Below are 19,010 nucleotides of genomic sequence, written 5' to 3'. Positions count from 1 at the left end.
AAGCATGAAATCCTTTTAAAGGAAAAAAAAAATCCACCTTCACTTCCATGCAATATTCATGAATTTCATAATAAAAAAATATGAAATTGTTCAAACGTTGAAGGGCAGTATTTTGAAATGCAAAATCCAGCAGGGACAGCCTTGTGTATAAAAACCATCTTTCACACATGCAAATGATTTAAGTTCCTATGGATTGAAAGGGACCTGGACACAGCCAGACCACTCAATATCCAGAATTAGCTTTGTGCCACCTTTTTCCTTTTTCTACCCCTGTTAACATTGTATTCCCACCAAAAGCCCTCAGTTCCCCCTGACTGCAGGTAAAATGAGGGTACTTAGTACTTTGCAGGATTCTATCATTAAGCAACAGCTTTTTTCCACTTTGGATAAAAGAAGAAAAAAAAAACCACAAACAAACCCACAGCTTTATTTTAAGTCTGCTGTGACAATTTTAACCAATTAAATTTAAATTTCACTGATTGTTATGACAACAATTTGATGCGAACACTGAAAATATTTCATGTCTCAACCATCCTGAATGGGAATGATGCTTAACCCCAGCACTCAGGAGAAAGACTCTGAAAGGAGAAGAAAAAACAGAGAATTGAGGTAGGAAGGTGAAGAAAGCCCCCACAAGGACTTGTGTTTATGTTGCTTTAAAAAAGGTAACATATATTTATACTAAATCGATTAAAACTTCTAGTAGCGTGGAAACTAAAGTAGGATTATTATTTTTTTTTAATTCTGAGTAAGTACAGCTGCAGGAGTGTATTCCAGATGGAATCCCAGAAGACTGAGGAGCACCATCCATACCAGTTGCTGATGAAGGTGTCATTTTCAACCCTTCTCCCATGACATCCTTCAACTCCAAATGCCCACATTTATTACAGCAAGGTAGGCTATTCTCTTCCCAAGTTGCAGAGAAATTATTATGCATGGAAGTGCATAATAATCCAGTCCAGTCGTGACTCTACCACTGACTTCCCACATGAATATGCACGAATCAATTAAACCTCTGAATGCATCCATTTCCTCCTCGAGTAGTAATGATAATAATAATAATAGCTGCCCATTGTATAGGGCACTGCATGCAATATTTTTAATGCCTGCTAATGAAATGTGCTATTAATTATTAGGATGTGGTTTGTTTTTTGAAAGCCAAGCACCAGCACGTCTCAACTGTGTATTCAAAGTGACACAACTTGAATACTTCTGAAAAACTGCCTATGGGAAAGTATTGTGGAAAATCCTCCTTAAAAAGCAAATGGTATTTAAATCAGTATGAGAACTTGTAGCTCTCACCAGCTCTGCATCAGAGAAATTTGCAGCTAAGGGGTTAATCAGATTAGATGGGAGTGGTTATAGGCTCAGTGCCACAGGTTTTGCCCTTTGTGGCTTCTCACATCCCAGACTTGGAAAATATGAGCTGTGATACTGAGAAAGGTAAGAAGCCAGCACAGCCCCATAGTGATAAATGAGTTTGCATCATCTGTCATTAGAACTTCCTGCCAACAGGGTCATTCCCTATTAAATTACCACTTGTCAATGTTTAAAATACTGATTGATAAATGACTGTGCCAAAACTGATAACACGACAGCTTTTATTTTCTAATATTCTTGGTTACCACATTCTGCTACTTCAAGATACAGATATAGTAGGGCTTTTTCCAAGTACTTTAGTGAAAGACAATTTAATCTAATACAAAACTAACAGGTACTGTATAACGATTGGTCCTGATATACATTACATACTATTCTTCTTGCCAAAATAAACCTACTGGTGATTTAGCGATATGGGTAGATCCAAGTTTCACATTTCATCAAATGCTAGTAATCTGTTTTATCAATATAAACTGCATTTTAATGAAAAAATTCTTTTCTTCAGTACACTTCACTTTTAACTCCCTAGAGTATGATAATTCGTTCACGCTGTAGAACAAGAATGTTTTACAAGACCTTAACTCTCCAGAGAAATTTCTCTGTAAATACAAAAAGCAAATTTTATGGGAATGTGTTGTATGCAACATGAGCAGTACCCAACATAATAAAAAAGTGGGTTGCACAGAGAATTCTGCTTAAGTATCCTTGTGAGCTATTGTGAGCCTAAATGGTTATTATGATAGCATTTAGAGGAATACCTATACGACAGATAAAAGAGAGTCAGTAAAACTATTTTTGTCCCTGAATAGATAAAAAAGAAATTACTTTTTAGCAAGTTTTGCAGAATGAATACATCCCAGCAGACTCTTCAGCCAGGCCCTTCTCTAGGAGAGCACTCTCATTCTGATGCTGCTGGAGTGGCCTGGGGATAAATATTCTGGGGATAAAACTGGCATGTTCTGCCGGGAAGACAAGGCTGGGGTAACAGCTCTTCCATGATCCACAGGGAGAATGGAAACTCCTATATCATCCAGAACAGCACAGGTGAGTGTGTGGAGGAAGCACCATGTGAGAAAATATCACTGGAAATTAAAGTGTCCTTCACTGAACCACATAAACTCTCACTGCAAGTGCAGCTACCTGAGTTAGCACTAATCCCAGAGGGGCAGGAGGAACCACTCCACTGCCAACAGCTCCACAATGGAAAAATTCCATTTTTTTCCCCTTTTGAGCCCACACTGCACATTCCTCCCAACAAGGGCTGTGTCCCAGATCCTGGTAGCATCCCTCATGCTCACTGTGTAACTCTCAGCGTGCCAACACCCATCCTCAAACCCCGCTTGCGGCAGGTGAGGAGCAAAGACATTCTGGGGAGCAATTTCCATCCCCCAGCTCTTCAGCAGCAAGCCCCAAGGTAGGAGCAGTCTACTGGCACTTTCTAATTATGCTAATGACCCATAAACCGTGGTGGCAGCGAGGCTGTGCCATTGGAGAGGGCACAGAGCACCATGGAGATGCCCGAGCCACCACCAAAGGCAGAGGGTACCCCCAGTACCAGAGTCACTGTCATTAGCACTCCACCCAAGCTAATACAAACTATTTCACTGGAAGGTTAATTAGCCAAAAACTGCTCTCCTAAGCTATCTATGGCTTCCCACATGCAAGACAGCTCACTATGGCTCACATGGGTACCACTGCTGAGCAGCTTTCCCTGCAACACAGAAATGTCCCCCATGCCCATCCATAGCTCTGGGCTCCTGTGAGTTCAAGTCTCTCCTTGCTCACTGACATCTGCATTTTTCCAGTTAAGTTCAGCCCTGCAAACCTGATCCAAGTGATGCAATTAATTTATTTAATTTTTTTTTTACTTCCCCAAAACAGGCTCCTCCACACACTTTTCAGCACAAGAGATATTGCAAGTGTCTTTTAAAAACTTCTGCTTTACTCAGGAACTCCCTTGACTGGCCCTAAAATACTCTCTGAATTGGCAAATTCTGCCTCTCTCACACTATAACTAAAAAAATGTAAGCCCAAATGGTTGAGAATGTCCTGTTAACTGTACTAAGTTATAAAAGCAAATGAAGAAACAAGTCTGAAATCTTTAACTCTACTTCAAAATGAGCAATGCAAATAGTACAAGATACTCACTAACAAGTTCCACTTTAAAAAAACAGCAGTTTTTATTTTCTGCTGTAATCCTCATACTCTCATGTTTCTTTTATATTATTCCACCTCAGTCCAATGTGAATTTTGAGCTCTTAGGAACCTTACTTCATTCTTGCTTATAAAAACATCTTCCTTTCTTACCACAGTGTGGTAACAATAAAGATATACTACAATCAGAGGAATAGTAATAATAACCAAAATCTAAATTGAAATTTTCATTGGAATGAATTCCAAGGAGTACCTAATCTGACCCTGCTTTGCAAACTACCACTGACAGACAATGTGGGCACAGATGGGACGAGAGAATTCCCATAAAATCATAGAATCATGGAATGGTTTGTGCTGGATGGGGGCTTAAAGATCATCTAGATCTGCCAAAGGCAGAGACACCTTCTACTAGACCAGGATAATGGTCCAGTGGATATCCAAATACCAACGAAGATCTTGCAGAAGTTTCCAGAGGGCTCTGCTGGCATCAGTCAAAAGGGAATTTCTTCCCTGACCATCATTTTACAGTGCAAAAATGGAAGAAGATTATATCAAAATAGACTCCATTGATCATAAAGTGAAAAAAAAATTGGATTTTATTTATGTTACAATAGAAAAGACAGTAAAATGAAGTCAATGGCCAGGTAAGTGTGAATTACAATGTATTTAACTCTCTGCTATAAACCCCCAGTCTGATACTCAGCCACTGCTCTCCAACCCTTGCAATACCAATGCACTGTGCAGGGACAGCCTGAACTCAGAAGGGTTTTTGTCTTGAAGCTTAGAAATACTCTGATATTTATTCCCACATCATATCCTTCACCAGAATGGACAAAGAGCAGAATTCAAGGCAGAAATCATATGGGGTGGGTATACACAGAGCAGCCTTGGCACAACAGGATAGAATATGGAAGCCAGTCATTGTCAGAACCAGAAAACAGGAGGATTAGATCAGTAAATATCTTATTCTGTCAAATCCTCAAATCCTTTCATCTTTTCTCACTGTCAGATAAGGACCACAGTCTGCTGGGTTTGCTCTGGGAGCACTAACATGAGTCCTAATGACAAACATTTATTTAAAAAAGATTCTTTATAAAAAAGCATCAACAACTTCCCCTCAGAAGTAGAAAAGCCCATTAGAGGCCCATTTGAAATATTTAAATACACACTACAAATTATAGTGGTGCCTCTCAGAGTATCCACAAGTGTTTCCTAGGATATCTTTCATCATTATACCTCCCTTCTTAAGTGATCATTTACTATGCTGCTTGTGCTGTTTGTGGCCATCACCTACAGTAATTACATTAAAAGGTAGATATTTCACAGGATTAACTCCTGTGACATGATCCTTCATTACACTGGTTTTGATCAAGGCTCAGATGTATTTTATTTTGCCCTACAACTGCAATATTAATCTAAAATAATCTTAAAAAGCTCCCCATCACACAAGTGAGGATGATTTCTCAGATCACCTCTCTCTCCCCAATCCAAAGGTAGATTATGTTTCAGACAAGAACACACACTGAGACATTCACACGCAAAATTAAAGAGGTCAAAATAAAAAAATAAAAAACCCACCCTGGTTATTTTGCCTTCAGAATTTTTAAATATTTTCCCAACATCTCAGCAAAATTATGCATTTTAAAAAGACTGCAGGCACTGAAATGATTGTCAGTCATGCAAATAATCACTTACTTACACTGTATGAGTTTGGTTTGGATAAAGCAAATTACCATTTGAAAATAACTTGAAAAACACTCTGGGCTAAGAGCTTGCTTTATAAATTTTAGCTTGGCCACAATTTTTCTTAACCTTTTTCTCCTCAATCTCCATTCAGTCACTATACTCATACAATCCAAATTTACAAAACCAGCTTTGAATTGCCACAGGTGCATTCAACTTTATGTAAAATACGTAAAGAAAAAGTAAATTTTGGCTGCAGCTGAAGGTCAAAACCCAAAGAACTTCAGAGTCAGGCAGTAGCAGCCTTTTCTTCAGATTTTTTCCTGTTGTCTTGATATTGGACTATAAACACTGCAGATTTTATATCTAAACTAGCTGTTGAATAAAATATATATTATAGAGTTGACATTAATTTTTGTTTCTAATCAGTCTGCTCTGAAAGTTTTACTGTCACATAGTTGTTTATGTACATCTTAATCTTGAATCATCGCTGTTGAAAATAGATTTCTAATATAATCCCAAGTGCAGTGACCACAATAAAAAGGGAAAGGTGTCCTGCCTAGTGAGATGGGATTTAACATGAGAGCAGGACTCTAAAGGAGCACACAGAGAGGTGTGAGATCTTCCTGCTGTACCAGTTTAGGTAGCACGCTCATGGTTTTACCCACCTAATCACCTCCTGCTCTGGACAAACGAGCGCTGTGTGCATGATGACTTCAGCCCAATTTGTCAGATCTTGTCTGACCCCATCTGCCAGGGCTGACAAGTCCAGAAGAGCTGATGTAATACACGAGACAGGGTTATCATAACTTCATCTCCGAAACTAGGGCTGGGCCACATGATTCCTAAGGAATGCCAAAACCCCCAGAGCCTCTGGAACTGGCTCCACATCAAATATGCTGAGCACCCACAGCATTCCCTGTGCTCAAAAGCTCTGGACTCTAAGAGGGAATAGTAGATCCTCAGAGATATACAGGTACTGAACTATGCTGCCATCCAGGCAGCCAAGTCCCTAAGAAACACTGGAGCAGTTTAACCCACTTGTCAAAAACAGATGTTTAAAGATTTAACTTTAGACATTGATTTGCATCAGTATTTTAGAATACAAAGTTTTCCAAGACACTAAAACTCAAACCTTGCAGTTTGAGTAGATCAGCAAGTGCACGACCTCAGCTCCTGCACTAAAAATTTCTCTACTTCAAACTACCACACATGTATATTTAGCCTTTGAAATAACTCTAAGTACAGGCTGGTCAGGGACAAAGATCTCAAAGTGTGGCCAGAACTTATTATCAGATCAAAAGGCGGGCTCTTGCAAAGTCATTGCAGTGCTTCCCATCCTCATTTCAGCAAAAAAAACCTACCCAGCATGGTGTGGGGTTTAAGAGCATAATCAAATTGCAGAATCACACTCTATTTAGTGCTGGTCCCACTGAAGCAAAGTTCCTGTTCGGTGGGAGGAGAGTCCCTTATAACAGGAAAAACAATTGTGCCAGGTTTAATCAAAAGTGAGAAGGATCCTGTGAATGTTCCCTTGGAGCCACATAACCCAGTGCTAATTTCAAGGCGGGCTCTGAAGGAGGGCAATAAAAATCGTCCTTCAGAGTAACCGAGGAGGAGCGAGGAGCAGCTCCTGCTGCAGCAAATGCCAACATCTGCAGGGCTGCTCCCTGCCACGGGAACGCTGCTGCCCACTGGAAACACACTCAAAGAGGGAGGGGAGGGATGAAGCAGCTCCTTGGCTGCAGGCTTATCGCTTTCACTGTTCTCCAGCATTTCTGTCTCCTCCTTGACCTCCCCTGCACAAATATGCACAGAGCTGAGGTGTTGGAACCTCATTACTGAGGATTTTAGACTTGCTGTGCTAACAAACACTGCCCACCAAGAAAACACTACATTTAACCTAAAACCATAAAGAAAACTTCCAAATTTGAATAATAAAACTAAAAATGTAAGTGTGTAATTTAAATAAAAATATGTAGTATCACATAGTAAAAAAACTCAGAATTTAAAGCTTTAAAATATAATATTACTGTAATAATAATATATTAATATTATAATTAATATATTAATTATATTAACAGTCCCTTCCAATAATATATTATAATGCTAATATTATAATAACAATATATTATATTATATAGTATATAGTATATATTATATAATATTATATAATATAGTATGATATATGATATGATATGATATGATATATAATATAATATAATATAATATAATATAATATAATATAATATATTATATATAATAAAAACAAAATAAGTTTTAAAACAAAAACTAAAACTTCTTCACCTTCTTCTTCATAAAGGTAAGTAATATAATATAATTTAATTTTAAGATCCACAAGTTGTTAATTACTAAGTTAAAAATAAAAATAATTTAAGTGTTGCTTCTTAATTAAACAATTTGTCCTTAAAAAACCTTATAAAGAAAAAAATACAACTCCATTTTTTATTAAAATAAAATACTATAAAACTCACAGTTTAGAACACTGTAATATAAATAAAAACTAAAAACATCTAAATCCAAACAAAAAATACTATCTCCCACATTTAATCCCAACCCTAACAAAAAAAAACCCAAAACTCATCACTGAGGAGCTGGAACTCCTGGAAGGCTGAAACAAGTGGGAAATCACTGAAACAAGTGGGAAATCACTCATCCTGAACAGTGCAAGTTTGCACGACAGGCACTGAGGACAGGCTTGGCTGCCTCTATAGCCTCTGATTATTGAAATACATTTATCAATTAGGGGGTTTTGCATATTATCAAACTCATTCATTAACGATGCTTTAGCTGATTAGTTAGAACGTCACCATAAATACAGAGTTTTGACAGGCTGGAGGCAATTTATGACGTGGAAAATGTACTGACCTGCTCACATCAGGAAACCTGACTGGAAAATAAAGAACTTGGCACTTTGGTCTGATTATTTTTTCCAAATCCTTAGGTCTGTGGTCAGGAATCAGCTTCATAAATTTTCCAATGGATTTAAGAAAGGATTCCATATTAAAAGCAGAGTTGAACACCACAACATCAGCAACCAAACTGTAAAAAGCGGTGAAGATTAATGAACATATTGCTGGCACAAAAGGAACAGGATTATTCTACAGGCAAAGGAAATAGGATACATGTTCTCATAAACAAGCAAAAGGTGCAAGTGGATTCTAATTAAAATCAGCCTTTTCACATGAATTAGGAGTATCACAAGTACCTTAATCAGAAATGTCTTAATTTCTCTCTATTCACCCTTTAAAAACATGTTTAACCTTTTTTAACTAATAATAAATTACTATTATTAATCTAAAGGAGCACATCTATTCTAGCTGTGGAGTTTTGTTCATAAAATGGTAAATACAGTGTTACTATCATCATCTCTCAGAAGCATTTTAAACAGATAAGGCTCACTGTAATCTGACTTTTGTAGAATTTAAGTTGGAAGAAAATTAAAATTCCTCAGAAATACTTTTTATTGAAGGACAACTTACCTTTGGTTAACCTACCTTCAACTGATCATGTGTGTCAGGCAGCAGAACACTAAGGAAATGGATTGTTATTTTACCTATGCAAATGTAATCCTGATTAAGAGTATATCCTCTATACATATAAAAATAAAAAGCATACAATATCCACCCCTCTCAAAAAAAGTTTCAAAAGAATTGGCATATAAATGTAATGTTTTATTTCTACTGCTGTGTTTTAAATCAATCAGATCAATAATTTTAAGATGGAGTTCAATGATAATGCAGGTATTATTTCTCCACTCTTAGAGTTAGTCGGGAGAAAATAAGCAGCTATAAAAAACCTGAAGGATCTGGAAGTTTATCCTGGCAGTGCTGCCACAACCTGAGCTACACCAACACACACAGCACTCACTGAGGTAAGAAATGCTTTATGGCCAGTTGGTTTTCTCAATATGTTATATATTGTAATACAGACCTACAGGTCAGAAGATACATTGAGGACATGTGTTCATAAGTCACAGGGCTGGTGAAAAGTATATTTGAGGTGAGAGGCTGTCATTCATCCTCTCTGCATCTTTCTGCTGCCTGGTCAAGAAAGAGAACTGACACTGCTCACCAAAGCAGCAGGAGTCAGCAGGAAAAGCAAAGAAACTCCAACATTAGAGAGAAATAATCCTTTTCAAGCTGGCTGCAGGAGCTGAAATGCTTTCTGGCATTTTACCCTCTTGCCCACCTATGGTTTTTAACCCGTTGGAAGCCTCGGTTTGAACAGAAGTCATCTTTTCTGCACTGATTTACAGATGACACGAGACAGGGACCTGACACATTTCTTTGCTGCTCTCTGACACACAGCAAAAGCTCCAACAACATCATCTCACCTTCTCTCATGCATGAACTGCCCTAGCTCCTTCCTGCAGGCTCTGCAAACCAGGGGCAACTTAGAAAGATTAACTCCTTAGAAACATCAGAATTCTGATTTTTTTAATGATCCAAAGCACCAACCTGAAGGTACAAAGTGCTCTAATTTTTTACACTGTGCATAATAGTGGAAAGGTACATTTTCCCCATCTCTAACATATTTGGAAGATGAAAAGATGGCATCTCTTTGCAGATGACCACTGGAGTGTGAAGAATAATAAGAGGACACGGCTCCAATTTTCTGTTACATTGAGGTTTCAGCAGAACAGAAATGGGAGATAAATGTTATGTAACTACACGTAGAAGATAATGGAGGCTGAAGAAGACAGAATGGAGCATCTTTTCCCCCATCCCTGGAAGTGTCCAAAGCCAGGCTGGATGGGCTTGGAGAAACCTGGGATAGTGGAAGGTGTCCTGCCCATGGCAGGGGGTGGAATGAGGTGGGCTTGAGAGTTCCCTCCAACCCAAACCATTCTATGATCCACAAAAATCATCTTTATCTAATCAGAAAAGATATTTAAAATTAATATTTTAAGGACAAACATTTGTCAGTTTACAACAGATGCATGAAAAATAACTACCACAATAAAGCAAAATATATATACAACAAAATACTCCTTTCCTAGTGCCAGAAAACACTTCCTTTTGTTAGAACATCTGAAAATGGCTGCTACTGTTTTCAAAAGATTTTTCACTCCACTTTCCCATCTTTACAGCTCAGTAAGTGAAACATGTTGCAAACACTGTGGCAGAGGCAGCTGCAGAATGGCCAGAGCATACACAGATCATTAATTGAGAAATTTCAACATAACTGCCTTAGATTATAAAGATGCAAAAGCTTAACTTGCACCTTAAAATGCTCAAGCCCTATTCTTTATAATTCTTCCACCAAGAGAGGTGAGAAAGATCATGGAAATGAATTTATTTCAGTTGAAAACAAGTGAGTTTTGCCATTTCACTTAGGTCTGCGCAGTGCCTAACCACAAAGCTTTTCAGTGGTGCTGTTATTAACTTCTTTCATTAACTCAGATTTGAGAAATACATTTGGTTTTAGCAACAATAAAGGACCACAGCCTTTAAAACGTCTGGGTATTTTAGCACTGCACAATTTCTGAATACTAGATGAAAGAAATATAAGGATTTATCTGGTATGTTTACTGCCCTCTCTTCACAGGAAAAGTGCTGCAGTACATTTTAATTTCTGTTTATTTCCCTAAAACCCTCTCCATAATTTCAGCTGGATGCAGTAAAAGCCATGGCCAAGCACGAGCTGAGTAGCTGCAGCTTTGTGAAGCATCCATGAAACAAAGCACCACTTTCAGCCAAGGCACAGGTCAGAAATCCCACCAACAACGGGTACAACATGGCAGCATTGGTGGACTTTATACAATATATTGAGATGATTGTTTAGAGCAAAGTGGTTCAGCCACACTGATTTTATCAAGCTCTCCTCAGAACTCTGCTGGTACCTCAGTTTGGTACAGGGTCATCCTTTATAGAACCACAGAATAACCTGGGTTGGAAGGGCTCTAAAAGCTCAACCAGTGCCACCCCCTGCCATGGGATATCTTCCTCTATCCCAGATTACTCCAAGCCTCATCCAATCTGGCCTTGGACACTGCCAGGGATCCAGGGCCAGCCACAGCTTCTCTGGGCAACCTGTGCCAGGGCCTCACTGCCCCAACAGGGAAGAGTTTCTTCCTAAAATCCTATCTAAACCTTTCTCTTTCCATTTGAGGTTGATCCCCCGTTTCCTGCCACCACATGGTCTTGTAAAACATTAATACAAAATAATTAATACCCAAAACAATCAATACAAAATAAAAATAGAAAAATAATTCATACAAAAAAAAAAGTATATGCAGAAGGACTCCTCGGGGTTACAATGCTGTAGACAGCAGGACACCTTAAATAACGAGGAGCAGTGCGAGCCACACCTACCATGAAAGAATTTGGTTGTATCCATACTGAAAATCCCTTTCCTGGCATTTCTGGACAGGATATGCCAATTGGTTCTCATGGAAGTAGAGGACCTTTTTCAATTTGCCAAGGTCAGGGCGGAGGGCGGCGAGTTCAGCCAGGTTAAGCACCGAGCTTGCAAAGAGGATCCTGGAAAACAAGGAGAGCAGTGTTTACTGCCAACCAGCGTGCTCGCAGGGGTCACCCCTTCCCCTGCTCCCCACTCCCTCCCCCCCAAGAAAAACATAACCCCTATAGGGACACATCAATAGCTAAGCCTTAATACCATGTAGCAGCACTCGAAGTTTTGATCTCTTAAAAAGCAGCTGCTAAGAACCCAACTAGAAAAGCACCGAATCTCATCGGTCTTCCCAGCTCAGTTACAGAGAGATGCAAAATAATAAAAAAAAAAAAAAGCTGGATGGATTTTATTGAAAAAGGCAAGAAAAGCTGTATCTGAAGGACAAATGGAACAAAGATAAGGCTGGCTAGGGAATACTTTGCTTGCCAGTTTCATTACACTTTACTTCTTTATGCAACCAACTACTGAAATTCAATATATGAGCAGGAATGGCACATGTTCATGTTATGACATAAACCCTTTTGATTTATGCACTGCACTTATCTAGTATGGTCTGCTTTTCTTTTTTTTCTCCCCCCCCCACCCTTTTTCTGTTTTATTTTCACATTTTTATTAGGTATCCTCTATAATGAAATGTTGTTTCTACCCTTGCACCCCAGTCCTGCCGCTGCACTCCTGCTATTCCACAGTCCACAACACTGCACACATCCCTCAATTAGATAAAGCAGGCACAAACACCACTAACAAGCTGCTACCTTAGCCTAGTGTAACTTCCCAGGCTACCAGAAAATGAATGTATTTAAATGTGTAATATGAAATCCTGACCCTACTGTAACCAGTGGCAGATTTCCCTGCATTTCACCAAAAGCATGTGAGCATCCCCTGGCACCTGGCTAGCTCTGCTTCCAAGCAAAGTGAATCCTGAACTTGCAGAGAGCTGAAGAGCCTCAGATATTTGTATCCTGTATTTCTTATCACAGGGGACTATAAAAACAGAAAGAATTGAGATCAGGTATCTACTGCATATAGAATATTAAGTTTAATAAACTGCTTTTAAACACAGCCTGTTTCTGAATTAGGTATTTTTTGCTATCCACCATTTTAGTAATTCAGATTCAGAACTGATTTATGCAATGTTTTCTTCTTCTAAAATATTTTTTAAAGTTTTTTTCCTACTATTATTCCCGTTCTTTCTATTGAAAATTCTACATGAATTTTGTGTTCAAGATTACTGCCAAACTGACATCACTAATGTGATAAACTTCTGATTCTGGCTGCCAACCTCAAAACTCATAAACTTCCCTAGACATCTATCTAGATCATATATATTATATCATATCTCTGCTAACTTACACCCTTCTGAGATAACCTGTATCTACAGAACAAACACTTCCTAGGGCATAGATCCTGTATCCATCTTCATCAACCTGGGTCAATGCTGATCTGAAAGGATTACGAAAGTAAGAGATGACTGTTATTGCCTTGTTCATCAAATATTTGATGGTTCTAAAGGGCCTGTCACACAGAATGCCAATTAAGATATGAGCTCAGGTTTATTACAAGCCATACTAGGAGGAAAAAATAGTTTTAGGTAAGCCATTACTTATTTGTCACTGTGAGTAATGACCTCTGGACCTCATAATGACCTGGGTGCCAGGCTCAAAGCACAGCAGGAAAAGCTTCCTGGGGGCAATGTGAAATCCCTGCTCAGCACCAGAGTGACAAAGAAAAATGCAAACTGGAGAAAACAAACCCCAAAACCTGCAAAAATGAAATTAAATGGTTGCTTGGAAAAATTTTGGCTAGTGGCAGGGCAAGGAAGAATGGCTTCATACTAAAAAAGGATAGGTACACATTATATAAAGGAAGAAATTGTTCCCTGTGAGGGTGGGCAGGCCCTGGCACAGGGTGCCCAGAGCAGCTGTGACTGCCCCTGGATCCCTGGAAGAGTCCAAGGCCAGGCTGGACAGAGCTTGGAACAACCTGGGATTGTGGAAAAAGTCCCTGCCCACGGCAGGAGAATGGAACAAGATGAGTTTTAAGGTCCTTTCTACCCAAACCATTCTAGGACTCCATTTCTGGATTGCATTATAGTTTATATTTTCCTTTACTGCTTTTTAAAAAAATTCTTTTCTACCATGAATTAGGGAAGGAAACAGAACTTACACAGGCTGGTATTGATGAACCTGGCCGAGTTTGAAGGAAGAAAGGGGAAAAAAGACAGCACATTGGGACTGAAACCAGGGGAACCAGCACAGAACAAGGATGGGAAGTGCAGACAGTGGAGGTGCCAGGGTTGACACACTGACTGGAGAGAAAAGGACAATGGAGAGCACAATGAGAACAGATCCAAGAAATAAACTTGGACAATACCATGTAGCTCTGACGCATCTTAACTTGCTCAGATCAACAATGGGATAATTAGGAGGGGAAAAAAAAGAAGATGGTTATAGCCACAGGCAAAAAAACAGTGTCTGCAGTCTTGGCTTAGGCAAACTGGAGGAATTCAATAGCATCATTAGAGCACAATGGAGCCTGGCTTCTAGCATGGCAAAAAAGGCTGAAAACTTGGAAAGCTTGCAAGAGGTAGATCTAAATTTTCTCCACTGTAAATAGAAAGTGATAAGACTCAACTAACAAGCAGATCGCTTATCACTGCCCAGCTCAGCACAATAAACCGGTGTCAAGAGAAAACTGTGGTGACAACTAGCAAATTCAGATGTAGAGCCTGAAATGGCATTGCTTGTGCTTCTTACAGCAAGGAAAAGAATTAAAATAAAACCACTAATTAGGCAACACCCTCCTCGATTCACTTCCGTTACTTCGCAGCACTTCCAGAATTTATCCCCACTCTGAGAGGCTCTCGTGGCTGCTTCTTTACTGGCAGAGAAGCTGCTAACTACCAGCACTAACCAATTTCCCTGGCTTTACAGGCTTAAATAACACCTGACAGCACGAGTCCCCGTGAACATGCCCACAGAGCAGCCAGTTCGTGGCTAATGGACTCACGCAGGGCACTGGAGGATATGCTGGAGCGTATTTCCATTTAACACCTATTACAAGGGGAAGAAAGGAAAGTTTATTATAATGGAACGTGCGACATAAATATATGTCAGTTGTCATTCCGTGTGACATCAACTTTCATTTTACCTCGGGTTATTATTTAAGTAATAAATCCTAACAAGGTGAGCTTTATCATCCCACGGAGTGTATCCGGGAGGTAGAGACACAAGGTGATGGCAAGAACGCTCAAAACATGATAATTCCTGACAGCTGCTGCTTGAGCACAAGTTAAATTGAACAGTTTATCTCAGCATAAAGATGTTATAAGGTTTTATGTTTAATTTAAAAAAATTAACATAAAACCCAGAGAAAGCAGAGTTAGGCAATCTTTCACAAACATGACATACTACAATCACTGCATAAGCTGGATTAGTACTTATTACCATGCTACTAGAGAATTAAGCTGTTTTTAGACCACCAAAGAGCTTTAAATTGCAACTTTTGTCTCTGTAAGAGAAACCTATATTTAAAACGTCTGCTAAATTCAAATTAACAGCTACATCATTAACTTACCATCTCACAAAACCCCCTACAATTCAACTGCTATTATGGTGTCCTTATCGAGACCTATCAACACTGCAGCATTTAATATATACAGTGCTCTCCAATAAATACAGTGAGCGAATCCTCACTAAACCTGTGCTGAAGGTCACATTCCTAAAGTTCTGCCCCAGATCTCCTCTCCAAAACATCCCTGAGCATTCTGCTGTGTGACAAGTGACCTTCTTGCACAGAGCACGACCATCCCACGTGCAGTAGCCCCACTGCCTTGGAGACTGGCCAGATTTCAGGGCCACCATCCACATAAACTGCAGTCTAAAGCCACGCTTGTGCTTCATCTGAATCAGTTCACAGCCCTTCTGAGGAGCTGCTTGTGTGAAATTAGTTAAGCATGTGCTTAACTCAAATAAATATTCCTGGGAAGGAAGCTGAGTGCACTTGCAGGTTCAGAGATGTGACATGTCCACAGAATTCTCTGCCCTTTGCTACTGTCTTCCCCATTATTTCACTCCAAACAACTGAAAGTCAGTAAAATCTAAAAGCCCTTTTTTTTTTTTTTAATTACCAACAGACAAAATGACTAATACGGGTTTCCACTTCTATCAAGGAAATTATAATAGTGAAGGTGCTAAAGTATTTTTATTTGGCTTTATAAATCTTCTTTGTGTCACGCAGCCATGATTTACTCTTTTATGGCATTGCCCTAAATCTTTCAATTAAATTCCCATGCAACTTAACTAAAAACACATTTTGCCTTCCCCTTGGGAGACCACACAGGGCATATTTATGTATCTATGGATATGGAGGCTGAGCTCTCCGATCCGCCAGGCTTACAGAACAAAGCAAGTTTAAAACAGCACCTGATTTGCAGTGGAATGCTCCTCAGTCTGGCAGAAGCTCTGCACAAAGGACAGATAAACGTGGCCACTGTTTGTGTGGCAGTACAGGTAACCCAGCTGTCCCTGGAAAAGGGGGATTGCTGTAGGATACAATCCTGCAGCAGCAAGGACTCTCCTGCTCCACAAATAAAACCCCAAGCCACAATTCTCTGCTGCAAAACAACTACATCCACAGTAAAATGAGTTTATGATTGAAGATCTGGCAGCCCAGAAAAGAGCTACGAGCACTCTTCATCCTCCAGGAGCAGTACTGCAATAAAACAGACCAACATTTGGATATGGCTACAAATATGAGCCTTTTAGGGGAAAAGGCTAAAATAAACACTAAAATAATACTGTTCAGTAGGTGGCACTGACTGAACCAGTGAGGCCCTGGCACAGGGTGCTCAGAGAAGCTCTGGCTGCTCCTGGATCCCTGGAAGTGTCCAAGGCCAGGCTGGACAGTGCTTGGAGCAACCTGGGATAGGGAAAGGTGGAATGGGATAAGTTTTGGGTCCCTTCCAACCCAAACCATCCTGTGCCTTTATTTCTGGTTTGGATAAACTGGAATATATAGTGGAATCCATTCTGCCCTATGTTGCCCCCTTAAAGGCCAAGGCAAAGGCAAGAGGTTTGACCACAGACACATCCACCTGGAGAAACAAAGGGCTCCAGAGGTGATGGAGGCTCCCAGTGCCTCCAGATCAAACCTCGTGGCCAGGGCTCCTCCATCACAGTTTTCCTTGATTTCAGCCCAGCAACTGGCCAAGTCCATGCATTTGGCTTCAAGTTCCCTTTCAAATGTGAACTGTGTCTCAAATAGCACTGTTAATGCCTGTAATCTTAACAGACCAGTTAGTTTTGTTTGTTATTACACACATTTTTATATGATCAACTTACAGAAGTTGCATTTTTATCACTAGCCCAAGAACACACAAATTACAACCACATATAAATGCTTTTCCTTTTCCCATTACACAATAGACAACACTGAATTTCTGAACAATAAATACTAATAAGTGGTAATATGTGACAGTAGACAGTATAATAAATAATAAATTAACAATAATTTTTTGACATGGAATGTACAAATGTCAAAAAATGCTTATAGATATTTTAACTCATAAATTAAGGTTTTTGTAGATAAAGATAATTTGCAATGTTTACAGAAATAATTAAGTCTTACTATTTTAATGGTCTCTATTTTTCAGAACAAATCACAAGGGTTGTCATGCCTTTCATCTTAATTAGGCCATGTGTTTGTCTTATTTATTTCTATGTACTTTCATAAACGTTTACAAATATTAATTGTAAAGAAAAATATTTTTTCCTCTTGCTGTAATTGCTATATGTACATACAGTACAGTAATAAATATTCATGGCTGCTACCAGTTCAATATTTAGGATTTGGGAGTTGCCTTGTATGCTAAAATAAAGCAGGAAGGAAAAGCTTGGTTTCAACTCATACTGCCAATCCCTTCTTTCAATGTATTTTTATTTTAAAATACACCATTTCAAAGATTTAAAAATTACATAAATGCATTTTTTAATTTGCAAATCATTTGGGCTCTCTCACAATTTCTCCTTACCCCTCTGCTTCTTTATTTCAACCAGCTGATCAGAGTATTTCTGTACTGGAACCAAATATCAAACAAAATTTCAGGCCAGATCCTTAGCCCACACAATTCAGAACCAGTCTTAAACACTTTTCTATTATTTTTTATGACCTTTAACTCAAAAAAGATATCAAAAACCATGTGAAAACTGTGACTCAAAACTACTTCTCTATGTAATATCAAGAAGTAAGCTTGAAAGAGACTCTCACAGGGCAGACTTTTGAGGGGGGTGTACTCTGTTTGAACTGCTTTGCTTTTCAGGCAATGACACTGAAGCTTCTTGAATTTTATTAAGTGTGTGTGGTACTATTTTTTTCCCTGATTTGTAATTAAATTTGGCTTCAATTAATTACTGACAGATGCACATTTTTACTTTAGTGGCCAGATTGTTCACCATGGGCTCCACTGGCCTCTCTGTTCCCACGAAGGGAGAGGTCAGGACCAAGCAGTCAGAGCTGTGGTGATGGGGGGAAGGAGAAACCACGAGTCCACATCGCCCTCCTCACTCAAATTCCATCAGAAACAAACAGTGAAGCAAAGGAATTTTATTAGAGCAGGGAATAAGCAAATCAGAATAACCTACTAGTGCAAAGTGGCTATTGCTGGGTGGTTTGTATGAGATGGACAGACTAATTCTGCTCAAATAGGTGCTGTGATGGAGCAAAGAAAAAGTAGGAAGAAAGATAAATAAAGGGCATTGTGACTGAAGGCAAAAAATTCACCACAGGTAAATATACAGGATGCAGTGTATAATGTAATGACATTTTAAGAGAAAAATGCTTGCAAAACTGATGTTCTACTCAATTAGGTAACATTTAGGCAGCATTATTTATTGGTTGTACAGCTGAAAATTAATTTAATTTGGTATCTTATCTGTCCAACTCTGGAGAGAAGCCAAATATGTCAAATGCCTGGCATGAACAAGGCAATATGGCCAAGGGGTTGTAGCAGCACAGAGAATTCCTAGGGCTACACAAAACTGCACTTCTTAATCTGAACAGAAAGCCTTGAGCATCCTTACTTCACATCTCCTGGTGTCAGCCTGGATCCAGGATGGCACAGAGCAAACAGGAAACATCATGGATGTAAGGATCCCACTGCAAGCAAGGCTGATCTATCCCACAGAAAGGGGATCAGACCCAGCACAGCACAGACCCACCACAACACTCAGGGCTTCCCTTAAAAAAGGTTTGAATCAAGAGACACTTGCATAAAGTACAACAACAAATGAGTGGAACTCATTTTCCATTATTTTAGTAAGTTTTGGCAAAGTAAAAACTCAATTCTCTCCCCAATT

At 39.2% G+C, this 19,010-nt stretch overlaps 1 protein-coding gene across 6 annotated transcripts in view; it reads right to left on the bottom strand.

Annotated features, from left to right (window-relative positions):
• The window catches only part of GTDC1 (glycosyltransferase like domain containing 1), a 191,852-nt gene that overhangs the window by 95,817 nt on the left and 77,025 nt on the right, over positions 1-19,010 (bottom strand). For 5 of the 6 annotated variants that reach the window (XM_064717983.1, XM_064717982.1, XM_064717981.1 and 2 more), the window contains exons 5-6: positions 11,556-11,723; positions 8,107-8,280 (exon numbers count right to left, since the gene is read on the bottom strand). The exons of the other annotated variant lie outside the window; for it this stretch is intronic. In XM_064717983.1, the coding sequence (XP_064574053.1) occupies positions 8,107-8,280; positions 11,556-11,723 (342 nt within the window). The remainder of the gene's footprint in view (positions 1-8,106; positions 8,281-11,555; positions 11,724-19,010) is intronic. 6 annotated transcript variants of the gene reach the window in all.

This window comes from Zonotrichia leucophrys, chromosome 7 (assembly GCF_028769735.1).
Source record: "Zonotrichia leucophrys gambelii isolate GWCS_2022_RI chromosome 7, RI_Zleu_2.0, whole genome shotgun sequence".
NCBI lineage: Eukaryota > Metazoa > Chordata > Aves > Passeriformes > Passerellidae > Zonotrichia > Zonotrichia leucophrys.
Note: the sequence above shows the minus strand (reverse complement) of the source record. Positions and strands in the feature narration are given on the sequence as shown.